Consider the following 26,025-nt stretch of genomic DNA (forward strand, 5'->3'; position numbering starts at 1 on the left):
TTTTTTTTCCCTATTTTGTTGCCTTTAATTTTTTTTCTTGTCTAATTGTTCTAGCTAGAACTTCTAGTACAATGGTGACAGTGAGCATCCTTGTCTTGTTCCTGATCTTAGAGGAAAATTTTTCAAGCTTTCACCATTGAGTACATGGGGATGTTTTCATATTTGCCTTTTATCATATTGAGGAATTTCCCTTCTATTCCTATATTTTGAAGTATTTGTATTAAGAAAGGATGCTAGATTTTGCTGAATGCCTTTACTGCATCAACTGAAATGATCATGTGGTTTTCTTCCCTTCATTCGTTAATGTAGTTGATCACATTAATTGATTTTATTATGTTGAATCAGCCTTGTATACCAGAATTTAATCCCACTTGGTTGTGATGTATATGTCTTTTGATATGATGTTGGATTCAGTTTGCAAGTATTTGGCTGAGAATTTTTGTATATATGGTCATTAGAGAGATTGGTCTGCAATTTCTTTTATTTAGTGTCTTTATCTAGCTTTGGTATTAGGATGATGTTGGCTTCCTAAAATGTGTTGGATAATTTTCCCTCCTTTTCAATTTTTTGGAAGAGTTTTAAAATGATTGGTGTTAACTGGTTTTGAAATGCTTGGTAGAATTCACCTATGAAGCCGTCTGGTCCTGGACACTCCTTGTTGGGAAATCTTTGATGATGGATTCAATCTCTTTAAATGTGATTGGTTTGTTAGGTTCTTGTATTTCTCATAGCATCAGTGTAGGCTGTTTGTGCATTTCTAGGAATTTGTCCATTTCATCTAGGTTGTCTAGATTGTTAGCCTACAATTTTTCATAATATCCCCATATGATCCTTTTAATTTTTGTGGGGTCAGTCATAACTCCTCCCCTTTCATTTCTGACTATATTTATTTGCATATTCTATCTTTTATTCTTTGTTAGTCTATCTAGGAGTTTGTCAATTTTATTGATCTTTTCGAAGAGCCAGCTCTTGGTTTTGTTGATTTTGTCTATTTTGTTGTTGTTGTTGTTCTCAATTTCATTTATTTCTGCTCTAATCTTTATTATTTCTTACCTTCTACTTGCTTTGGCATTGATTTGCTGTTCTTTTTCTAGTTTTTCCAGCTGTTCAGTTCAATCTTAGATTTTAGCTCTCTCTTATTTTTTAATATAGGCTCTTAAGGCTATAAATTTCACTCTCAAAGCTGCCTTTGCTGTACCCCATAAGTTTTGATAAGTTGTGTTCTTGTTTTCATTTGTCTCAATATATTTACTGCTTTCACTTGCCAATTCTTCTTTGACCCACTGATTATTTAAGAGTGTGTTGTGCAGCCTATACACATTTGCATATTTACATCTTTCCTGTCTGTTATTGATTTCCATTTAATCCCATTATGATCTGAGAAGATGCTTTGTACATTTCAATCTTTTTATTTTTATTGAAAGCTGCATTGAGACTTAACATGTGGTCTATCCTGGAGAAAGATCCATGGGCACTTGAGAAGAATGTATAACTTGCTGAGTTTGGATGCAATGTTTTGTATATGTCCATTAGGTCTACCTTGTTTATCATAATGTTCAAGTTCTCTGTTTCTTAGTTGATATTCTATCGAGTTCTATCTAACAATGTGAGTGGTGTGTTGAAGTCTCCAATGATTATTTTAGAGATGCTTCTTTCTCCCTGTTTCTCTCCAGATTTTGCCTCATGTATTTTGGGGCATCCTGGTTGGGTGCCTAGCTATTTATGACTGCTATATTTTCCTGGTGGATTGTCCATTTACTAATACGTGATGGCCTTCTCTAGCTCTTAAAACTTTTTTTGCATTTCAAGTCTGTTTGTCTGATATTGGTACAGCTACACTTGCTCTTTTTTGGTTACTATTTGCGTGGAGTGTCTTTTTCCAGCCTTCCACTTTCAGGCAGTTTGTACACCTGGATCTAAGGTGAGTCTCTTGTAAGCAGCATATGGATGGCTCATTTGTTTTTTTAACCACTCTGTCAGCCTATACCTTTTGATTGGGGAGTTTAATACATTCACATTCAATGATATTGCTGTAAACATTATTTACTTCTACCATTCTGTGTTTTGGTTTTCATGTTATATCTTATTTTCATTTGTCTTTTTACTCTTTCAGTTATCTTTTCTATTATTCTTCCTTGTATACTTTCCTCCAAGTCACTCTCTCCTGTCTTTTTCTTTCAGGCTCAAAGCCTTCCTTTAATATTTCTTGCAAAGGTGGAATCCTTTTTATGAACTCTATTAGTTTCTGTTTGTGAATATTTTATATTTACCTTCACATTTGAAGGGCAATTTTGCTGGATAAAGAATTCTTGGCTGGCAGTATTTCTCCTTTAGTATCTTAATTGTATCATACCTCTGTATTTCACCTCCATGGTTTCTGATGAGTAATCCACACTAACCTTTCTGGGCATCTCTTGTATGTGATGGTTTTCTTCCCCCTTGCTGCTCTCAGAATTTTTTCTTTATCTTTGATATTTGACATTCTGAATAGTATGTGTCTTGGAGTAGGTCTAGATTTATTTTGATTGGGGTACACTGTGCTTCTTGGATATGTAAGTTTATTTCTTTTGTGAGAGTTCAGAAGTTTTCAGCTATTATTTTCTCAAATACTCTTCCTCTTCCTTTTCCCTTCTCTTCTTCTTTAGGAACTCCCATGACTCATATGTTGTTATGTTTTGTGTTCTCATTCAACTCCCTGAGCACTTGCTCAATTTTTTTCATTCTTTTCTTTCTTCAATTTCAGCAGTTCTATCTTTGATATCAGGCATTCTCTCTTCTATCATTTCAAGTCTGCTATTGTATGCCTCCAGTGTGTTTTTGATCTCACCCATCTTGTTTTTCATTCTCAAGAGCTCTGCTACTTTTCTATTCAGGTGTTCAAATTCTTCTTTGTGTTTGATCATCATCTTCTTGATGTTGTTTATCTCTTTAGCCATATTGTCTTTCAACGCTTTAATTTGGTTTTGAAAATTTGTGTGCATCTTGTTAATTAGTCATCTCAAATCCTGTGTCTCTTCTGGGGCTCTGATATATTCCTCTTGGGTCATGTACTCTATTTTCTGAGTATGGCTTGTAATTTTTTGTGGATGTCTAGGCACCTGATCAGGATGGTGAGTTTACTCAGATGCTCAATTTCTCTCTCTTTTGAAGGAATTTAGTGGTAGGAGGCTCTGTGTTACTACTGTTGTTTGATTCTTAGCTCAACCTGGGTCTTTAGGATTGTCCCTCTTAGTTGCTCAAAACTGGGCTCTGGACCCAGTGATGGGTTTCAGACCCACTTCCTAGACCTTGTGGAGAGAGGCTATAGAGGCCTGAAAAAAGTCTCTCTTTTATTTACTTTTAATTTCCTTTCATGTGCTTCCTTGGTCAGCCGGCAGATGGCACACATTGGCAACCCCCTCTGGTCAATGCCTGGTCAGACTGACTTTGCTGCAACATGAGGATTGGAACAATGTGATAGAGGTTCCTGCCTGGAGACTAAGAGCACTGTGGTTCAGACTTTCTCAGAGGCAGCCTCCTCCCTTTTCCCAGGTAAGAATATAATTCCACTCCCCTCTGTGTCCTCAACAATCAGTCCCCATTAAGTAGAGCAAGACTGAAAGGGTTAGATCTCTTTAGTCCAGTGCTGGCTCCCAAGACAAACAATAGCATGACCACACACTGCCTGGTAAGGCTGGTGCGACTCTGCAGACCAAGTTTGTGCATCAAAAACTGAGTCAGCCTTAGACTGTGTCCCTCTCTTTCCTGTTTCCTAGGGAGGTCTGTAGCAGTTGTGCCATTGGCCTGAGTATTCAAAAGTGTCTTTAGTGCGGGGGAGGGTACTGGCAGTAGCAGCTGCTGCTTTTACCTCACAGTTTTGCCATCGTGATTATTTTCCTTTGTCCCTCTCCCTTTTGGGCAGTGTTCAGTGTTCAGCCTTCCCCTGGTGTCCTAAACCCTAGATTTTTTCCCAGGCCATTTCTGCCTGTACTCTAGCTATTTTTCTGAAAGAGAAGAAAGTCCTATGTCTTATCATCTTCTTTATCCTTTTAATAGGATTATGTTTCTTCAAAATTCTAAGTAAGTTTATTTCTAACAGAATCAATGTCATATTAGTCATATGGGGATTTCACCCATCTCCAGTCAGGGTGCCAGATCCATCTTACCTCAACCACAATAGATAACCAAAGGGTTTTACATCTTTTCAGTTAGGGCCTGCTCCCCCTAACTAGCGGGAAAGAGCTACGGAAGAATAACCATCACCCTTCAGAACCCCCTTAAGAATGAGAGTATGAACCCTGAGGAGGGAGTTGAGGCAGGTTAGTATAGTGCAGGAACTCTTAAACTTTTTTGTTCCATGGAGTCCTTCGCCAGTCAGGTTAAAACCATAGACCCTTTACTAAGTCCACACTCTACTGTATTATTTAATATATATGTCCCCTGTACCAACATATCCTCACAAGAATAATGTTTTTTTGAATTTCAATTCAAACTCAAGGACCCCTTGTTAAGAACCTCTGGTATAGTGAAAGGGGGAAGGCAGCTGGCTGGTAGACAATATGGCTGACGGGCAACATGGCTGTGAGATCCCGCCACGTTGATCTTGTCTTCTGAGAAGGATGCCAGGTAGATGCTGCAAGATTTCAGCCATGAGAATGAATAGGTAAGTTAGCTGTGTTCATCTCAGGAGTATCTAAAATTTTAAATTGGGTTAAAATACCTGAAATGGTAATTCAGCCCCCAAAAAAGAGATCTTTAATGAGAAATGTGTGCATTGTAAGATTGAACTTCTTCCTGAAATCTTTAATTTTGATGGTTGGGGAAGTCTTCCTGGGACCCTTCATTTATACCAATCGGCATTGTTAGTCTGCCTCCATATAAGACTAGTTAAAACATATTGAACCAAGTTTCCAAAGAAATATAAGTAAAAGGGTTGTATTAATAGTTAGTGATTATATACTTAACAAAATATTCCCATGGCAAATCTGACACTATGGAATAGAGATACATGTAATTACTGCATTGTACCAAAAGATGGCACCATTTACACATGAAAATAATATAATAAATTTTAAAACCTCTCAAAATTATCAATATAAACAATTTGCCTTTCACCTTATTAAGTTTATACGATTTCAATATACATTCCTTCCTGAGGAGATATTTTTTAATGTTTTATTCTGCTATTTTCATTGGCTACTTAGAATTTGTTAGAAACAGCTGCTTCATTTATTATTAAAAAAGAAACTTCAACATAGGAAAATATATATATTTACCACAACAATTTCATTCCAGCTGCATTTTGATTCAACATAGTATAAAGAGAGAGGAAGCACTAAAAGTTAAAGGAGGGAAGCAGATGTGGCTCAAGTGATAAGGCCTCCACCTGCCATATGGGAGGACCCGGGTTCAATCTCTGAGCCTCCTGGTGAAAAAGAAGAAAAAAAACATGCCTGCCATGGCGAGCCAGTGCCGCGCGACAAGCCAAGTGCCCACACAGTGAGCCAAGTGCCCATGTGACAAGCCAAGTGCTAGCGCAGTGAGCCAGTGCCTGTGCAACTGAGTCATGCAGCTAAAGAGAGTCAAGGCGAAGCACAGCAGACCAGGGAAACTCTCCCCACATCAGAGGTCCCCAGGATCAAATCCTGGTGAATTCTAGAAGAGAAAGACAAAAGGAGAAATAGATACAGAAGATCACACAGCGAATGGACACAGACAGCAAAACAGCAGGAGTGGAGCGGAGGGGAAGGAAAAAAAAAAGCTAAAGGAGACTCTCTCCCTGCTGGGTCTCCCAAGTGTGGACACCTGTAGCATGGTGGCATTCTAAAACAGCAGATGTTTGGCAGGGATATTTCATTCTGGGAAAGCTGTTTCTTCATGACAGGTTCTGTTTTTTTCTCTATAATAGCTTCTAATCAGTTCATAAATGCCCATGGCTGGGCCTGCCAGCATTTTTCGTTTGCAGATTATGTGCTTTATGAAGCCAAACATGACAACACAAACATTTAAATTGCCCCCATGTTTTACTATCTCAACTGCTGTGTTTTATATAAAGGCCACAAAATGAATATAGTTACGAAGGAAAATTGGGTATACCCTGAGGACTTCTGCTCACTGAGATCGCGAATGGAGCCGATTGAGAAATCAAAAGCATATGCTAAGAAAGGTGGGTAAGGAGTAAAATTCTCAGAATAGTTAGGCCTTCAGGGTGCAATTTTCATTTCTAGAGACTACAAATTAGCAAAGAAAAAAGGATTTTATCTTTGTTATGGAAATCTGTTTTCCAATTTTACTTGGGTATAATAAAAGCATAAATATAAGTAATACAGTTTTTGTTATTTAGGATACAATTGATTTGTATGAGAGAACCAAAAATAGATTTGAAAATATTACTATATGCTAGAATCTCTGTATTTTGTTTTGTTTGGGTTATGGTTTCTATTTATCATGTGCCTGCAGGTTTTATTTTTTTAGAAGTACAAAACTTGTTTAATATCCCTCAAAATGCTGCTATGAAGATCAAGATCAGAAATCAATGTAAAAGCAACTTGTCACAATTACACAGTGTATGCTGCAGACAGGAAAACAAAAAGATTCCTGCTTTACGGGTTGGCGGGCCATTTATTAAATCAATGCCAGCCTTCCTCATAGCAAGGCATCACCTTCTTTCTTCTAAATCTAAAACAATAATTCATCTAAAATAACAATAATTTTATAAACTGTACTAAAACTCTAACAAATGACAAGCAATTATCAAGGAATCCACCTACCTTACATGGGCTGATATTTACATAAACCTAGTTTTCAGTGTAATACTTACAACTAGCAACACTTTGCTTGGTCCAGCTACTAGTTACTAGATTACTCTTCCCTTCTAACAGCTTTGTTAGGAAAGGTGCAAGTTGCTCAGAGTGAGTTATTCTTTCTCCATAGTGAATTCTTCTCATGGGTTTGTGTCAGTAATGACTAAAAAATATGCAAAATAGCATGAGTAGATTTAATTTGATAATAGTAATAATAGCATTTTTAACTCCTTGTTTTCCCCTTAGATTGTCATTTACTTTATATACTTTACTTAATTTGATACTAAAAACATCAACAGGAGGCTATTATATTTTAATCCAACTTCAAGTCACTCATATTAATGCAAGCTTTCTTGCTTTGTAAATAGTCTCTGTAAAATCATCATATTATTCTCAATTGTGTCTCAACAGTTTGGCAATGAAATGGCATTCCTTAGAAAGTGTTTATAGGCGTCTTTACATATCAACATTTATCTCATGACTTTAATAAGCTTAACTATTTAAAGAGAACTCTGAAGTTTTAGATAATGATTTCATGATTAGTAGCGTTTGAAACCTTTTGGAAATAAATTAGTGCTGGCTACTTAGCAGAAACAATACTTCCTTGAATTGAAGCAAAGGATGTAAAAGTTAATTCACCTAGTTATGAACATTTGTGAAGCCAGTAAGCATTAATTTCTTAAATCAGAATCTTAGTTTGCTAAAATACCGGTATCTTTTACCATTGACCACATCACAATTAAGTTAGCAGAGTGATAATAAAAACTAGTTAACATTTATTGAGTACTTATCATGATCTGGGAAATGAGCTAAGCCCCTCCAGGTGTTATCTCACGTAATAGCCACAATAAACTCATAAGGCAGATATGGTTATTGCTGCCATTTGACAGAAGAGGACAGAAGAGTATCAGAGAGATTAAGAAATTTAGCTATTCACAGAGGCTACAAGAGAGTAGGCATGGACTAAAAACTACATCTGCTTACTCCAAAGGCCATCTCATTCTCACAGCTCCACTTCACTGCAACCTTAATTCAGCCAAGGTATTCTCCACATCTTCTACAAATAAATGAACCCAAAGTAAACCAAAATAACTTTCCGAATACATCATATACTGCCTTAAAATATTTTAGGGCCACCTTTACAAAGCCTTGCAAATCAGTGTCAATAAACATAATTGCACTGAACATTGAGTCTTGAAATGATGAATTCATTTTCTAGAGGAGAATATAGATTGCTTACCTAAGTAGTAACTTAAACTTTTAGCATTCAGATTAATACCCAATAAAAATAAAACGCTCTTTTTTTTTGCAAAACATAGGAAGTTAAGGAAATTACATTCAGCTATAAAATACACCATCATAGAACTAAGATTAATTGAGGAACATATTGACTTTTAGCCCCACCAATGACTTTCAGAAGAATAAGCCTGGTTTTGTTCACGACATCTAAGAGATTTTGTGATTCTTCAGGATGAAATAGTATTTTAAAAATTAAACAAAAATACATTTTTAAAAAATAGTATGAGTTGGGGGGGAAATATACCAAATGTAAGATAAGGAATAAAGTTGGTAGTAATATTTTGGCAATACTCCTGCCTAGTTTGTAACAAATGTTTCACATCAATGCAAAGAGTTGGTGGAGGGATGATATATGAGACCCCTGTGTGATGTTATACATGTTTATTTTGTAAGTTCACAATCTTTACTATACACTTATTGTTTATGCGTGATCATGTATGAATGATATACTTCAATAAAGAAAGAATTAAAGCAAAGTGTTTAAGATTATGAGTTGTGAGTCACTGGGAAAATGTGGGTTGATTTTGAAGTTGGGAGAAAAAAGATAAATATTACTGTGATGATACTAATACCTTTGTATTAGGAAGAGGCATCTCAACTTAAAACGCATATTAAAGCTTCTCCGAATATTATTAGCATATTCCACGTAGACCAATGCAATCCAGACTTAAGCTTCTTGATTCCTGGATAAAACATTGTTTTAGTTTGCTAAGCTGCCAAAGGCAGATACTGTAAAATGCATTGGCTTTTAGAAGTCGGAATTTATTAGCTTACAAGTTTAGAGTTTCGAGGCTGAGAAAAATGCTCAAATCAAGGCATCATGAGGTGATTCTTTCTTCCCACAAGTTGCCGGCGATCCTGGCTTCCTCTGTCACTGGCATCTGCCAGTCTCTTCCTTCTCTTCTGGGTTTTATTGCCTTCAGCTTGTTACTTCCGTGGTTTTCTCTCTTTCTCTCTCTCTATAGTCATCCCAATTATTAAGAAGCCTAGTAAGAATATTAAGACCCACCCCTGTCCTAAGCAAAAGGCCCTAACTTACAATGGTTTTCACCCATAGGAATCAATTAGCTTTAAGAATGTGTTTTTCCAGGGTACGTACAGCTCCAAACCATCACAATCACCCAACTCAAGGGGAATTTCGGTAGCCTGTTTAAAATTATGTGAGTTGTGTTCTACAGAAAATAACTCTAAGCTTTCTCAACTAATTCCTTTTTTGCCATTGTTTGATTATTGTGTGGGGAAAAACTTAAGGACTCCTGGAGAAGGTAAAGCTGTGCCTTTCAAAGAAACAACTGCCATCTACCACTGACCGAAAGAAGTTTGACCACGACTTTGCCATCTCTACCTCCTTTCATGGGATACATAATATTGTTCGGAACCGGAGCAAAGTTCGGAAGGTGATCTGGCTGGTGGTGGTCCTGGGCTCAGTCTCACTCTTGATATGGCAGATCTACAGTCGGTTGCTCAACTACTTCAGATGGCCAATCACAACGTCTGTAGATGTTCAGTATGTGGAAAAGATGGAATTCCCAGCTGTGACCTTTTGTAATTTGAACAGGTAAATATTACCCTTATAATATAAATATATTCCTATAACTTTAGGATATATTATGCAGTATTTAGCATATGTAAAACCATTGACGTTCTTAAATGATATTTAGAAGCACAAATAGGGGAGTAAAGATGATTGATTTCTTCTATCATTTATTTTCCTCCCTCCTCCTCCTTTCTCCTTCCTCCCTTCCTCTTTCTTTTCCTCCCTCCCTCCCTTCCTTCTTCTTCCACAATTATATGAAAGTCAGTGTACCAAACCGTTGTGGTTAAACAGGTATAAAAGTCTTGATCTTTGGATTTAACGAGTTTGGTGATTAGCAAAATGGAGAGAAACATAAACATTCACAATAAACCTGATAATTGCACAAAGCAGTACAGGTATGTTCAAGGTCTCTGGGAAAATAGTGGACATAGAGACATGCTCCATCTGGGTGTCATGGAAATCTGGGAAGTAAAGGATGACTAGCAGATTCCCAGGTGAAAATGAGATGAGCTGGAATAATAACTGCTGTGCAGAGCATGGAAATATGATGTTCTGGTTTGTATAGAAAATGGTGATATAGTTACTGCAGTAGAAACAGGATCAGCTTCATGGGTGTGTGATCTCTACAGTGGCACAGGGCCCTGCACTCAGAAGACCCTCATACTTTGTTTAATGCTCTGCTGGTGCTATATTGAAATTCTTAATTTTTGAATAAGGAGTTCCACATTTTCATTTTGCACCGGGTCTCAGAGATTGTGTAGCCGGTCTTGGGTAGAAGACCAATGGCATATCTGTAAAAGAACTCAAGCTGCCCGTTGCCTGCTGTTTCTTAACGTTTAATTTTTAATTTTTATCAGAGATGTTGTAGGTTTACAGAAAAAATAAGCAGAAAGTACAGAGTTCCCATATACCCTCCTTCACAACACAGTTTATCCTATTATTAACACCTGCATTTGTGAAGTACATTTGTGACAACTGAGTAACAGAATTATTATAACTATACTATTAACAATAGTAAAAATTTATATTATAGTTCACTGTGTTGTACAGTCCTATGATTTTTTAAAAATGCTTGCTCTGGTAACATATACATTACCTAAAATTTCCCCTCTTAATGAGATTCAAATATATAATTTAGTGGTGTTAATACAAAGCTGAACTACTGTCACCATCATCTATTACCAAAACTTTTCTACCACTCCAACAGAAACTCTGTACCAATTACGCATTAACTCTCCATTTCTTTCTCCCACCTGGGCCACTGATAACCTGTATTGTACTTTCTGACTCTATGGATTTATTTCTAATTATTTCATATCAGTGGTATCATATTAATACAATAGTTGTCCTTTAGCGTCTGACTTATTTCACTTAAAATGATGTGGTATATTATATTAATTCGTTGTCATGTATCAGAGCTTCATTTTTTTATAACTGAATATTTCATTGTATGTATATAGCATATTTTGTTCATCTGTTCATCTGTTGATGGACATTTGGGTTGCTATCTTTTGGCAATTGTAAATAATGCCTCTATGAGCATCAATTTGCAAAAGCCTCTTTGAGACCCTTCTTTCAATTATTTTGGGTATATACATAGAAGTGGGATTGCCAGGAACTCTATACTTAATTTATTGAGGGACTGCCAAACTGTCTTCCACAGCAGCTGTAGCATTTTACATTCCAACCAATAATGAATAAGCATTCTTATTTCTCCATATCCAATCCAACATTTGTTTTTTTCTGGTTTTTTTTTTTTTTTTATGATAGCAGCAATTCTAGTAGATGAGAGATAGTATCTCATTGTGGTTTTGATTTGCATTTTCCAACTGTTTTATGATGTTGAACATAGTGTAATGTTTTTCTAGCACAATTGTTGAAGAAAAGTATTTTAGTTATTGTAAAAGTACTTTTTTTTCTTTGTTTTCCTCTTCTGAGTAGTCATTACTATTGTATAAAAACTAGTGGATAATGATTTTTCATGTGAATCTTGAATCCACCACTTATTGAATTCACTTATTAGCTCTAATAGATTTGTTGTAGATTTTATATATGTATGATTCATGTCATCTGCAAATATGGGAACTTTTGCTTTTTCTGTTCTAGTTTGGATACTTTTTATTTCTTGTCTTTGACTAAGTCCTCTAGCTAGAAATTCCAGTGCAAATTGAATAATCATGATGACAGTGAATATCCTTGTCTTCTTTATCATAGAAGGAAAGCTTTCAGACTTTGAACATTGAATATAATATTAGCAGAGGGTTTTTCATATAAGCCTTTTATCATGTTGAGCAAGTTTCCTTTTATTCCTATTTTTCTGAAAGATTTTTTTTGTATTTAACCTAAAAAGTTTCTGGATTTTGTCAAATGCCTTTTCTGCATTAGTTGAGATAGTCATGTGTTATTTTTTTTCCTTCATTCCATTAATGAGGTCTATTATATTAATTGATTTTCTATGTTTAACCACCTTTACATACCTGGGATAACTTCTGTTTATACAGGATGCATGGTTCTTTTAATGTGATGTGGGATTAATTTCCTAATAGTTCTGAGTATTTTTCCATCTATACTCATAAAGGATATTGGTCTATAATATTATTTTGTTGTGATATATTTATCTGGCTTTGGTATTAGAGTGAGGATAGTCTCATAGAATGAATTAGGGAGTATTCCCTCCTCATTAATTTTTTGGAGGAATTGAGTAAGACTGGCAAAATTCAGTAGTGAGGCCATCTGGTACTGGACTTTTCTTTGTTGGGCGGCTTATGATTTCTGATTCAGTAAATTTACTTGTTACTTATCTGTTGAGATCTCCTATAACTTCTTGAGTTAGTATAGATAGTGCGTTTCTAGGATTTGTCCATTTCATCTAGGTTGTCTAATCTATTGTCATACAGGTGTTCATAGTATCCTCTTAAAATCCTTTTTATTTCTGTTAGGTCTGTAGTAATGTCTTCCCTTTCATTTCTGATTTTGGTTATTTGCATCCTCTCTTATTTTCTTTTTTTTATTCTAGCTAAATTTTATTGATGTTATTGATCTTTTCAAAGAAACAATTTTTGGATTTGTTGACTCTGTCTCTTTTTAAATCTCTAATGTACCAATCTAATCTTTACTTCCTTTTTTCTTTATGCTTTGGGTATTGTTTACTCTTCTTTTCCTAGATCCATCACTTGTGATGTTAGGTCTATGTTTATGGATCTTTTTCTATTAATTTACATCTCAGCACTTCTTGTTCTCTCTCTCGTAAGTGTGTAAGTGTTGTTATGTTACGTTTTCTATTTCATTTGCCTGAAGATATTCCCTAATTTCTATCATAGGCTCTTTATGATCTATGCTCTTTAACAGTGTTTGAATAATTTCCACATATTTGTGAATTTTCCATTTCTTCTCTTATTGATTTATAGCTTCATTCTACTGTGGTTGGAAAAGATACATGGTATTATTCAAACTTAAAAAAAAAATTATTAAGACTTGTTTTGTGACCAAACAGTTGGTTTATTCTGGAGAACGGTCCATGTATGCTTAGTAGAGAAGAAAGAGTTTTATGTTGCCATTGTGTGAAGTGTTCTATACATTTCTGTTAGGTTTATTTAATATAGAATACCATTAAAGTCTTCTATTTTCTTATTGATCTCCTGTCCAGGTGTTCTATCCATTTTTGAAGTGCTGTGTTGAAATCTCCTACTGTCACTATAGAGCTGTTTATTTCTCCCTTCAAATCTGTCAGTATTTGCTTCCTATATTTTGGCTCTGTCATTATATATTTATAATTATGTCTTCTTGTTCAATTGTCCCCTTTATTAATATGTAGAGATCTTTGTCCCTCATAACAGTTTTGACTTAAAGTTTACTTTATCTGAAAGTAGTAGAGCTACCCCAAGTTCACTTTGTTTATTCTTTGCATGGTATATATATTTTTCCATCTTTTACTTGCAGCCTACTTGTTTCTTTGAATTTAAGTTGAGTCTCTTGTAAACAGGAAAGTTAGGTCATGCTTTTTTAGCCATTCTTTCAAGCATTACCTTTTGACTGTAGACTTTAATCCATTTACATTTAAAGTGACTACTGGTATTGCAGGGCTTTCTTCCACCATTTTGCTATTTGGCCTTTTTAAGGTTTATACTTTTATTGTCATTAAATTCTTCCATTAATGACTTTCATATTTATTTAATATTTTGTAGTGAATCATTTTGAGTCCCTTCTCATTTCCTTCTGTATATGTTTTTCAGATATTTTCTTTGTTGTTACCATAGGACTTAAATTAACATCTTAAATCTATAGCTAATCGTGTTTGATTTGATACCAACTTTAACTTCATCAGCATTCATGTGCACTATTCCCATGTCCCTCATCCCTGCTACCTTTTTGTTGCAATTATTACAAATTATCTTTATACATTGTACATCCAAAATCATAGATTTATCATTACTTTTTATGCATTTGCATTTTAGAACCTGTAAGAAGTAAAAAGTAGAGTTAAAATCCAAAAATACAATATAATAGTACTGGCATTTATAATTACCCATATTGTTACCTTTACTGGAGAGCTTTATTTCTTTATGCCAGTTTGATCCACTCTCAAGTATCCTATCATTTCAGTCTGAAGAATTCCCTTTTATATTGCTTGTAGGTCAATACTGCTGGTGATTAACTCTCTCAACTTTTGTTTATTTGGGAATGTATTAATCCTTATTCTCTCACTCATTTTAAAATAAAGTCTAGCTGGATATAAAATTGTTGGATGGCAATTGTTTTCTTTCTGCACTTTAAATATTTTGTCCCATTGCCCCCTTGACTCCATGTTTTCTGATGAGGAATTGGAATTTAATCTTAGTCTTTCTCCCTTGTCTATTATTTACTGCTTTTCTTCTGCAGGTTTCAGAACTCTTTCACTGTCCTTGGAATTTGACAATTTGGCTATATGTCTGGGAATGGTTCTCTTCAAGTTTATCCTTTTTGTCCTTCACTGGGATTCTGGAAAGTGTATATTCATTTCTTTCATTAAATTGTGAAATTTTATGCATTATTGTGTTGAATACACTTTTATCCCTTTTTCTCTTTCATCTACTTCTGGGACTCCCATAATGTATTTATTGGTATGCTTGATGGTATCCCATAGGTCTAGGGCTCTGTTCACATTGTGTTATCCTTTTTATTTTCTGCTCCTCAATCTGAGTCATTTCAATTGTCTTGTCTTCTGTTTCATTGATTCTTTCTTTTGCCAGCTCCAATCTGTTTTGAAACCTGCCAGGTCATTTTTCATTTCAGTTATTATGGTTTCCAACTCCAGTATTTCTATTTTGTTCCTTTTTAGAAATATTTCCTTCTCTTTCTCATAATTCTCATAATAGTTATTCACCATTTTCCTGATATCAATTATTCTATCTCTATGTATTCCCTTTTCTCCTTAAACATTTTGCAAATCATTTTCTTAAGTCTTTGCCAGTATGTCCAAAATCTGATATTCTTCAGTGATGGTTTCTGAATTTTTTTCTTGTTCCTTTGGATAGACCATCATTTCATGTTTCTTTGTTTACCTGGTGATCTTTTGTTGCATACAAAAGCAAAAATCATCTTTCACAATCTTTGCTAATTGGCTCTGCTTTGACTGATGAGCTCCTTCAGAGTTTAGCCCATCTATCAAAATCAGCCTGAGGCAAAAGTGAAGTGCAAGGTATTCTCTCTCTTTTCTGAGACTTTTGTTTTGTCCTGGACTTGAGCTTGCTCTTGGCCTTAGGAATTCCCTTATTTACAATAATCTGCAAGTCCCCGCTACTCTCTATAAAATTGGACACCTTCACCCCACAACCAGGCTGCTCTATATGATTTATAGTAGGTACTCTTTTGCCACTGGCAACTTAACCTAATTGCTTCTTACTCTGTTTTAGGTGTCCATAAACTTTTCTGCCTGCAGAGCATGTTCTGGGAGGGTAAGCCAGATACAAGATTCCATGTTCAGTCTTTCATATGCCACCATATAGCCACTCCATTATGCACATAGGTGTTTCTCTTCTCCCTCTGGAACAGGGCCGGGGACCCACAATGGAGAATAGCCTGACTCCATTCTGCACTGGGGAAGGGTAGGTAAAGGGCCAGCAATGATACATTTTATTGATTTGATATTTGTTTAGTTACTGAAATCCTTTAAAAGTTTTCTGGAGTTTTGAGGAAGATGGCACTGCCAGATTTTGCTAATTTTTCAGTTTCTGTGGGAGAACAGCACCCTGGAGCTTTACACACCACCATCTGGTCAGCCAGAAGTTGCTGCCTTGTTCTTATATCAAACAGTCTTCAAATGTTTTAGCTCATGTATACATAAACTAAATTTGAAAGCTATGTATTCCACTTTCATATTTTTAGTTGATATCTAACACTTTAATCATAATATTAAGTAAGTTTATTTCTAATTTGGAGGGAAACAAGAAATATAAAATTTATACGAATACATAAGAGAAAGATTGACTATAATAAGAGTAATTATTTCATTATATGATTCCATAAAATAAAGTTTACCTATTTATTGAAAAAGCACACAGATAGAATCACTTAAAATTTTTATCTGTGGGCTTCTTTCAAATATTTCAAAATTCTGGGTGTCCCACAACATAGCCCAGTTACATTTAAAATAAATGTCATTAAGCTACTTTAGTTTTTATCAGTTGAGAGGATCCCAGCAAGAGCCTCAATATTTTGTGTCTAATGTCACCCTTCACCCTAATCAGATTTATGGGTCAGACAGGAAAAGACTGATGTACTTACCAAATCCGATGGATATGTCATGATGATGGGAACGAGTGTTGTTGGGGGGGGAGAGGGAGGGGGGGTGGGGATGAATGGGACCTCACATATATATTTTTAATGTAATATTATTACAAAGTCAATAATAAAATAAAATAAAATAAAAAAATAAAAAAAAAAAAGACTGATGGATCCTTGATTAATATTTAGAAGATTCTTCCCCTGAAGCAAGAAACAATAGTTCTATTTATCCCCCGCTGCAGAGTCTTAAGTTTGTTACACACCAGTATGCATTGTATGCTAATATTTGTAATAGGTGAAGGGTATAAACTCTTCCATAAACGGAGAAGGACCACAGTGAATGTAGACTTCAAGTAAGAGGAGAGGACCTGTCACTTCATTCTCTTAAAATTCTCTGTGCATGTTTCTCTAAGTAAATATGTATCTCAGTTAAAGACTATTGTTTTAAGCTGTATCCACTCCAATTCACATGAGAGAAAGTGCTGCTTAGAGATGATAATTTACTTGAAGTTACCAAAGTAGACTCTGGAAAGGAGGTGTACTGACAGATCCCACTTCCCATTCCATTAAACAACCTTGTGAACAGGAAATGAATATTTGAGATAAGGAAACTTTGCCAAGGAACCATGAATTATTACAAAAGGTTTGCATTTTGTGGTAGGTCCCAGGGACATACTCAGTGTATGTGACCAGAGCAGATCATTTTTGACACTGCCCTCCTCCATATGACCAAATTATTTTCAGTAATAATCTGAAATTAAACAAATTATCATAATTTTCTTCATGTATTCATTCCAATAAACATTCCAAAAATTAATTATAATGCAAAATAGAAAAATGTACTACATTAATGTTTTTAATGTTAACATATTTTTTGAAAAACAAAAGGGAAAAATTTTTGGTCTGTTGCATTAATGGATAATAGCTTTTTATTTTCTGCCTTTGTGCCTTTCTTGCTGTAAATTTGTCAAAGACTTCATCAAACTTAACCTCCTTCATGCATTTGTATTCAATAGGCAGCACAACCAGATTTATCAATCTAGCTTCACTTACATTTTATTGAAGAATACTTATTAGATGAATTTTTAAAGGTTTCCTTCAAATGAAGCAAAAACTATACACATATTTAGGAAGACAGACTGAAATGCAGAAGGATACATTTGGCAGAAAGCCATAAAAATGATTATTTCACAATGAATTCAGAAATTGCAATACTGTTTATATAATTTTGTTTCTTCAGATTGAATTCTAGTGACATTTAAATGTCTCTGCATCAAAAAATTTCCACTAATATATACTCACCAAAAATATATATAGATTTCCATTATATTTGGTAAAGATACCTGAAGTTTGTCTTCTCCTAAAATCAAAGATAATGGCTGAATGTAGTAAGTACTGTTATTATCTGATACATTGTTAGAACATGTAATTCAAGTTCAGTTTCCTCATCTTTACAATCACTATCCTTTGTTTATTCCAAATTTACTGTTTAAATGCAAAAATATGTGTTGAACTATTTTTAATAGTTTTAATAGTAATTATGACTCATACAAATATAAAATGAACAAGTATTAGAGCTTTACTCAGTTCATTAATTAATGAGAGAACTGTAAGATGTTAAAATTGGCTCAAAGAAGAATCCAAAGAGTATATACATAATCTAAGTAATGAGAAGAGCTGAAAATATTTGATTTAATATATGCAAAACTGGTTAATATCCATAGAGCAATAATCAATTGTATTTTCTCTGAACACAATTTTCATTTCTTTGTGCAAGAAGCATTTGTATTATCAGTTTTCTACAAATTACAGACTAGTTAAATAACTCAAAAACAGTAAATGTAAAGACCAGCAGGAAGGGTGTGCTCAACAGGCTGGCCAGTGAGGCTTTTGCTCATTTCAGTCTTTCACGATTTTTCCTGACATACGGACACGTGGATTTTGTTACAAGTGGATCTTCAATCTACAAAGATAAAAGATGCAACCGGCTGCCAAATCAAGCTCAAATGATTGCAAACTCTTACAAACTGGCTTTCTAAAAAAACACATGCAGCAGAATCTGCTAGGGTCAGAGACAAACTATTTAGTTAGGGTCCTTTAATTTAGCTTCCACACACACAAAAAAATTCAGTATGTTAAAAATGTGCCGATTGACACCTACCTATTATTAAAATGGGGTAGTAATCATAGCAATTGTTTAGAACTTAGCTTAGCAAAAACATCTTTAGGGGAAGGAGTGTTTTAGCATTGACAGTTTCAATTTCCTACAAATGGCGATGCTCAAAGGCAGAGAACTTTCAGCAGTGTTACATAAAATAAAATGGCCGCCTGAATTGGGTGTTGCCAGAAGGGACCCTTTTCTGAGAGGGGCTTTTCCAGAAGACAAAAATAATTGTCCTGTACAGGATAGCTAAGAAAATGGGGCACACCCTACAGAATGCAGATAAGCAACACCTAGTGAGAAACTAGGATTGGTCCAGTAGAGGTAGCTTATCAGAATAGATAAGCATACATATTAATCTATATGTACATATCTGCTTCTCTCTTTGTAAGACTTTCCTATGTAAAATGGAAACTTAACATCAGCAAATCAGAGCATTTCCTCACTTGCTTCTGTGTCCAGTCTGTGTGAGCTTCCCCTTTCCACCTCTTCTGGAGATCTCCCTTCTACTTTCTGATATGAGATGCCACCTAATTCATGACTTGCTCAATAAAGTGAGATGTGAAATTGCATGAAAAACTTTTCTTTTATCTGTGATTTTATTACTGTATGTACATTCACTGTAGAAAATGCATGATTTTTTGCCTGCACCTGGGACAGCCACTGTCACCACCTGTCTTTGGTAAGAACAGTGGTAGGCCCTGCAACACTAGTACATCAAATCTAAAATGCCATGCGTTTACCCCTCATCTGAAGCTTTCACTTGATAGAATTAAGAATCTTACCTATTGGTAAAACTTTCTGCTATGGGAAGGCAACACAAGTTTTCTGAAACAAGTACATAAGGAATAAGATTTAATTTAGAGGAATTATTTTCATATTTTCCTTTGTTAAGAAATACCTGTGGTTATTCCTTTTTATCCTCTCCTTAAAGCCTAAATGGTGGAATTTAAAAATTATTCTTTTCTAAGAATAATTGAAATATACATTTGGAGATTAAAAAAGAGAGAGGGAAATAAACATATGGAAAGAGATGATATGGCAGGAAAGCACTTAAATTAAATTTAAATAATAAATGTTGTATACTAAAAATCCATGATTTGACTTCTTAATAATGTAGAAACAAATATCAGAATAGTGCAGTCAATTTCTTATTTTAAAATAGAAAGTAAACTTATTGATAGAAAATTTACTAATAATACCAAATAGAAACAAATATTTCCAACGGTGATATCAGGTTCTTCACTTTTCTAAAAGTTCCAAAACAAATATCTTTTAAAAACTCAAAGATGTCTAGAATGCAAGAAATCTTTACTATCAAAAAGCCATAAAAAATATGATTAAAAAGATTATTTCCATCTTTGTAGAGTAGGATACTTTCCTTTAAAACTCTGTCACCATTTCCTTTCAAATAAAGATTTCAGTAATAAAATGAGAAAAATTTGCTGTTCTATTGTAGCCTTGCAGACTGCTTTCCCATTTACCCTAGTAAAGAAATTCAAGAATGAAAAATCTCCCATTACTTAGAGCAGTGCTTGCTCAAGTGGACTCCACAGATCAAAAATACCTTAAGAATTTAATAAGGACTTAGGGTATAGAAGAGTAACAATATGGAGAAAAATTGGTGATTCATGCCTACGGGTTAGTAAGTATTCTTTGAAACCTTTGTTTATTTGTGTGGGGTGAGCAAATCAGATCCAAATCACTGAGGAAAGTGGAGGATTTTACTGGGTTTTCCTGTTGTTCTTGATGTCATTTTAATGCTATTGCAGAGCAGAAGCAAAGGGGAACAGGGACGGTGAGAAAGGTCCACTAGTAGGGGGCATATTAGGACATAATCAAAGTGGTTCATGGTTATTTCATTAAGTTCTGGTTCTGATTTACAGGGAGTCTGTTCTTCCCCATCTTCCCTTTCTATAGACTGATCTAGAACATATGCTAAGCTTGCTCATAAACGGAAGGCACGGAAGTTTTCATTTTAGTGGCCCTCAATGAAGAGGCATCAACTTGGACATCAGGTGAAACTTCTCCGCGTCATATAATAATAATGGAGAAGCACATTTAGAGGCATTAATGTCCATAAGGGCCCATTTAGTAATTGGTTAGCAGTTGTCAAATTGTTTGAACAATTAAATCTATTCTTTACTTTTACTAAGCTCTTAGTATATATTAAATGAAAGAGAAAGGCAACATGAAAACATTAAGATTTCTGAAAGGATAGACTTGGCAGGGTTTTGAAAGAATCAAGACTGAAATGAACAGAGCAAAACACTTTATTTTTATGCCGAACAATAGATCCCACAAAATTTCCACTCCTCCTTTCCTAATACAGTTAAACTTTGCCTTATTATATTTAATTCATCTGCTTAAATCCCCCCCACGGCTACAGCTATTATTAGCATAACAAGAAACATTTTCAAGAATATTTTAAGACGTCCTTCTTTAACCTTTTTACCTATTGTGCTCATACCGCCTGCATCTGTGATAATGCCTTTATTTCTCGGCATAATCATTTTGAAAAGAATTCAGAGAAGATTGTGTGAGAGAGTATGCACTCAGCTGATTTAGGGTTGCAAAATCAGAGAGTTTTGGAGCAGTCTGTTCGTGTCCTGCCCGTCATTCAGAGAGATGGAAAGCTGCAGGTGGCTTATAAGCAGACCTCTTGTCTATCCTCAATTTAGGGCTAAGACTGTGCTTCTTCCCAAAGGCTGTGGCTGATCTAGACTATTGACTCCTAAAAGATGACCAGAACCACTTTGAGCAAGGAAAGTTAACGTTATTAGATATTCTCCAACTAGGAAGAATACTACCCTGAAAGAATTTTAATGGAGTCTCAGAGGGGGAAGTCAAAAGAGGCTCTTCATTGGGTTTTAGAATCTGAGCTAGTGATTTTAAGGCAGGCCTTGAGAATTTGAAATGTTTGAGATTGAGCAGAATTTATGACACGATGGCTTTGCTGTGGTATGCATAGTGAGGCAAAGATTTTAAGGTGAGTCTACATGGAAACGCTAGCAACCTTAATAAGTAAACTATTATATATGGTTTGCAGTCTTCTCTTTCAAGAGTATGTCTTTTCTAGAGCAAGTCATTAAATTACATTTGTTTGTTCTTAGAATGTGTAACATAGGATAGAAAAGAATGCTTGGCCAGTCTTGTTTAACATAGGGGCAGGAAATTATATTGATTTCTGCTGTCACTGAAAACATGATAAATGAGGCAGAATGTGGATAGTGAAATTTTGTGATGATCACATTTGTTTCCAGTTTTTGTTTTGTTTTGATTCATTTCTATGTTCTGGCTTATTGATCTAGCTTATTTTAAGTAAATGTGAGATACTTTTTTACAATGAAAAATATAAATATAGGCAATTTATTTTTTATTTTTATTTATTTTTTTAAAGATTTATTTTTTTTTAATTTATTTCTCCCCCCATTCCCCACACCCCCTGCCCCAGTTGTCTGTTCTCTGTGTCCATTTGCTGGGTGTTCTTTTGTCTGCTTCTGTTGTCAGCGGCATGGGAATCGGAGTCTCTTTTTGTTGTGTCATCTTGTTGAGTCAGCTCTCCGTGTGTGCGGCGCCATTCCTGGGCAGGCTGCACTTTCTTTTTTTTTTTTTAAAGATTTATTTATTTATTTTCTTTCTCTCCCCTTCCCGCCTCCCCCCCACCCCAGTTGTCTGTTCTCTGTGTCTATTTGCTGTGTGTTCTTCTTTGTCCGCCTCTGTTGTTGTCAGCGGCATGGGAATCTGTGTTTCTTTTTGTTGCGTCATCTTGTTGTGTCAGCTCTCTGTGTGTGCGGTGCCATTCCTGGGCAGGCTGCACTTTCTTTCATGCTGGGCAGCTCTCCTTACGTGGCGCACTCCTTGCGCGTGGGGCTCCCTTGTGTGGGGGACACCCCTGCATGGCACGGCACTCCTTGCGCGCATCAGCACTGCGCATGGACCAGCTCCACATGGGTCAAGGAGGCCCGAGGTTTGAACCGTGGACCTCCCATGTGGTAGACGGACGCCCTATTCACTGGGCCAAGTCCGCTTCCCAATATAGACAATTAAAATCTAGTGCAGGCTATGCCAAAGAAAGTTTTAAATATTTACATTTATTTTTCTTTTGAAATCTATCTTATATGATTATGTTAGATAATTTATAAAGTACGCGTCCACATATTTATTTATCAAATAGCTGTATAATGCTTGTTATGTGCCAGGTATTCTTCTAAGTGCTCATCAAATACAAGTATATGAATCCTTATAACAACCCCCAATGGAGAAGGTAACGCTAATTATTGTCCCCTTTCTCCCAAATGAGGAAATCAAAACCTGGAGAGGTTAAGTAAGTTGCTTAAAGTCATACAGCTAGTATCTGGTGAAACTATGACTTCAACCAAAGCAATCTGGCTCTAGGGTTCTGGTTTTTAATCTTTATGCTGCCTCTCCACATGGAAAAAAATGGACTTTTATATAGTATTTTTCATTTTAAGGCTTTTCTAAGTTTGAACACTTTTTTACCATAGAGTGTGTAAGTCAAATACCCTGATTACATCAATAATCCCCAGCAACACTAAAGGCCCATAAAGAAAATGTATTATCCAGAAAATAGAGTCAGATTTAGTGAGATGCTCTGAGAATCTCATTTTGTGATTTTGGAAATAATGAGGGATAAAGAGGAAAAATAATTTTTGGAAAGTCTGGAGACAGGTTGAAGAATTAACTGAAGTTACCCTATATGCCACGTGTTCATATACCTAACAGTGAGATTCTCTCCATTTCTAAAACACGATCTCTGAGACTCTAGAACATTCTGATGATTGTGTTTTCTTGGGCTATGTGCCTTTTTAACATTCTTTGCATTATTCCATTTGAATAAGTAATGAACACAGTCTTCAAGGAAAAATATGTTGAAAAAGTGTTTCCAAAGTTTCTTCCATTCATTGAAAAAGTTTGTCAGTATGTTGGAACCAATTCACGGCAATCCTTAATTATGAGGCATCCTCAGAATATTTATGGACTAAGTCAAATATATATAAACATATACTGAAATAAAATATGTTAAAAAGCATTATATTAGGTGCTTATCTTTAAAACAGAGTATATATTTTTATTAAAAAGAACATAAAATATGATGTTGATTTAGGAATTTTTATTCTTTTTTCTTTTGAGTATAATGTCCTGTCTTTTTTCTTTTTTCCTCTCCCCTTCCCCACCCCCTCCAAGTTGTCTGTTCTCTGTGTGCATTCACTGTGTGTTCTGTGTCCACGTCTATTCTTGGCAGTGGCCTGAGAATCTGTGTCTCTTTTCTGTTGCATCATCTTGCTGCATCAGCTCTTCATGTCTGCAGCACCACTCCTGGGCAGGCTGCACTTTCTTTCGCGCTGGGTGGCTCTCTTTACAGGGCACACTCTTTGCAAGTGGGACTCCCCTACACGGGGGACAACCCTGTGTGGCATGGCACTCCTTGTGCATCAGCACCGCACGTGGGTCCACTCCACACGGGTCAAGGAGGTCCTGGGTTTGAACCATGGACCTCCCATGCGGTAGGCAGACGCTCTATCTGTTGAGCCAAATCTGCTTCCTGATGTCCTGTCTTGACTGAGAAAGGCTTTAATATGGCTTGGACTAGAAAGAAAAAATATACACACGAAGAAACATATAGGAAACAGAAAATAAAATAAAATCTGGGACATAAAGGAGGGCCGAGAGTGAGGCTCAACTTAACCCAGAGTGCCTAAGGTCCTGCTGCACTTACCAAGAGTGGGTCACGCATTTGGTTCCACGATTCCAAATAGCCAATTTGAAGAGAGGAAGTTTGTTCATTTTCAAGATTTGTAAAATCCCAAATATAAAAATACAGATCACATTTTGAAGGGAATTAAGACCTATACCTCATACAAGGCAGAAATTTCTCAGCAAACTAAGAATTACAGAGTGATATTATAAGTTAGGGAAAATAGAATACTTCTGGTCCAATTGCCAGGAAAACACTTTGACAATAATGAGACATTTCTCTAACAAATATTTACCTAACCCTCATCATAGACCAGGCACTCTTCTAAGTGCTTTTGAAAAAATAAGTCAATTTACTCCTCAAAGCAACATTTTTGGGCAGGTAATAGTAAGACCATACCCATTTTACATTTTTCAGGAAACTGAAGCACAAGGAAATCAAGAAATCTGTAAGATCCTAAAGTTACATGGCTGTAGGCATCAGGGTTTCTATCACAGAAGCACAACCATTATGTGTGGCATAGAATAAGGGATTTATTGCAAGGATTAGGTCTCAGTCAGTGGTAAGGTAGGACCTATATAGGTAGTCTTTGTAATTCTGGTGCCTGTTTTTGGTGCTTGGTTTGAAATCAGCAGGGCTAGCAGTTGGGAATGAAGCTGCATGAGGAGTTAGCTGAGAGCACACAAGCTGGAAATGCTCTCCTTTCTTCCTCACCATATCTGATCCTGATGGTATGAGGGATTTGCAGAATAAATCGGTGCCTTCTGCACTCAGATAAAATCACACCTGGCCGAGGATTTGAAGAAGCTGAAGGAGATGTGACAAGAGCTAGAGTTGCTATAGGCCTATGTATTACCCCATTGGCAAAAAGTTAAGACATCAAATCTGCCAGTGTCTATGAGCTACAAAATCTCCTGCCATATAATAAACTTCAGAGTGCAACTGGATAAGCACAAGAAAGGGAATTTTGGAAAATATATTTCTAGCATAGTTAAGCGGACACAATACAAGCCACAAAAATGGTAGAGTTGGAATTTGAACACAGGAAATCTGGCTTCAAAGTCTATATTAAGAAAAACTACACAGTCCTCCTCTTCCTTTAAGTTGGGTCTTAAGGATCAATTAAGATGTTCCAGATGAATGGAACTATATAAAAAGTCAATTCCAGGATGTGCCAAAGACATGTTAGGAATTCAATTTTGCTTGAATGTAGTATGAATGCGGGAAAGTATGAGCAATAAGCTGAGAAAGTTGACAGGATCCAGATGCTTGGACTCTGTTCTATGGATAATTACAAATTTTCATTATTCTAAAAATTGCCTTTTTCCCACCTAATAGGTTCCAAACAGATGCTGCAGCTAAGTTTGGTATTATTTTTTTCTTATGGAGCATTGTATCCAAAGTCCTCCATCTTCAGGAAATCAGCACCAATTCTACTGATTTTAAAAAGGCTATTGATTTTCTTGCAAGTCACCAAAACTTCAGCATTATGGAGTTTGTTAAGAAAAACGGTTTTTATCTCAACAACAGCACATTATTGGAATGTGACTTTTTTGGAAAGCCATGTGATCCAAAGGTAATGATGTGATATTTATTCAAATATCATTAATACAATAAACTACTTTATTGTACTGTTGCACATTGAGATAATGCTTATTCCCATGGGAAATCAATCTAAATTTGCTGAAAGATTATATTTCATTAGCTCAGTCTTATGATGCCAAGGAGTGTGAATATATGAGACAAAATTCCTCTTTTAAACAGT

General features: G+C 35.6%; 1 protein-coding gene across 1 annotated transcript in view; it reads left to right on the forward strand.

Moving 5' to 3' along the window:
* The first annotated feature begins 6,105 nt into the window (after positions 1-6,105).
* Positions 6,106-26,025, forward strand: part of ASIC5 (acid sensing ion channel subunit family member 5) — a 36,537-nt gene continuing 16,617 nt past the window's right edge. Inside the window, exons 1-3 of the mRNA XM_004471653.3 lie at positions 6,106-6,145; positions 9,333-9,639; positions 25,599-25,836. Of these exons, the coding sequence (XP_004471710.1) occupies positions 6,106-6,145; positions 9,333-9,639; positions 25,599-25,836 (585 nt within the window). The remainder of the gene's footprint in view (positions 6,146-9,332; positions 9,640-25,598; positions 25,837-26,025) is intronic.

Source organism: Dasypus novemcinctus, chromosome 1, assembly GCF_030445035.2.
Source record: "Dasypus novemcinctus isolate mDasNov1 chromosome 1, mDasNov1.1.hap2, whole genome shotgun sequence".
In the NCBI taxonomy this organism is placed as follows: domain Eukaryota; kingdom Metazoa; phylum Chordata; class Mammalia; order Cingulata; family Dasypodidae; genus Dasypus; species Dasypus novemcinctus.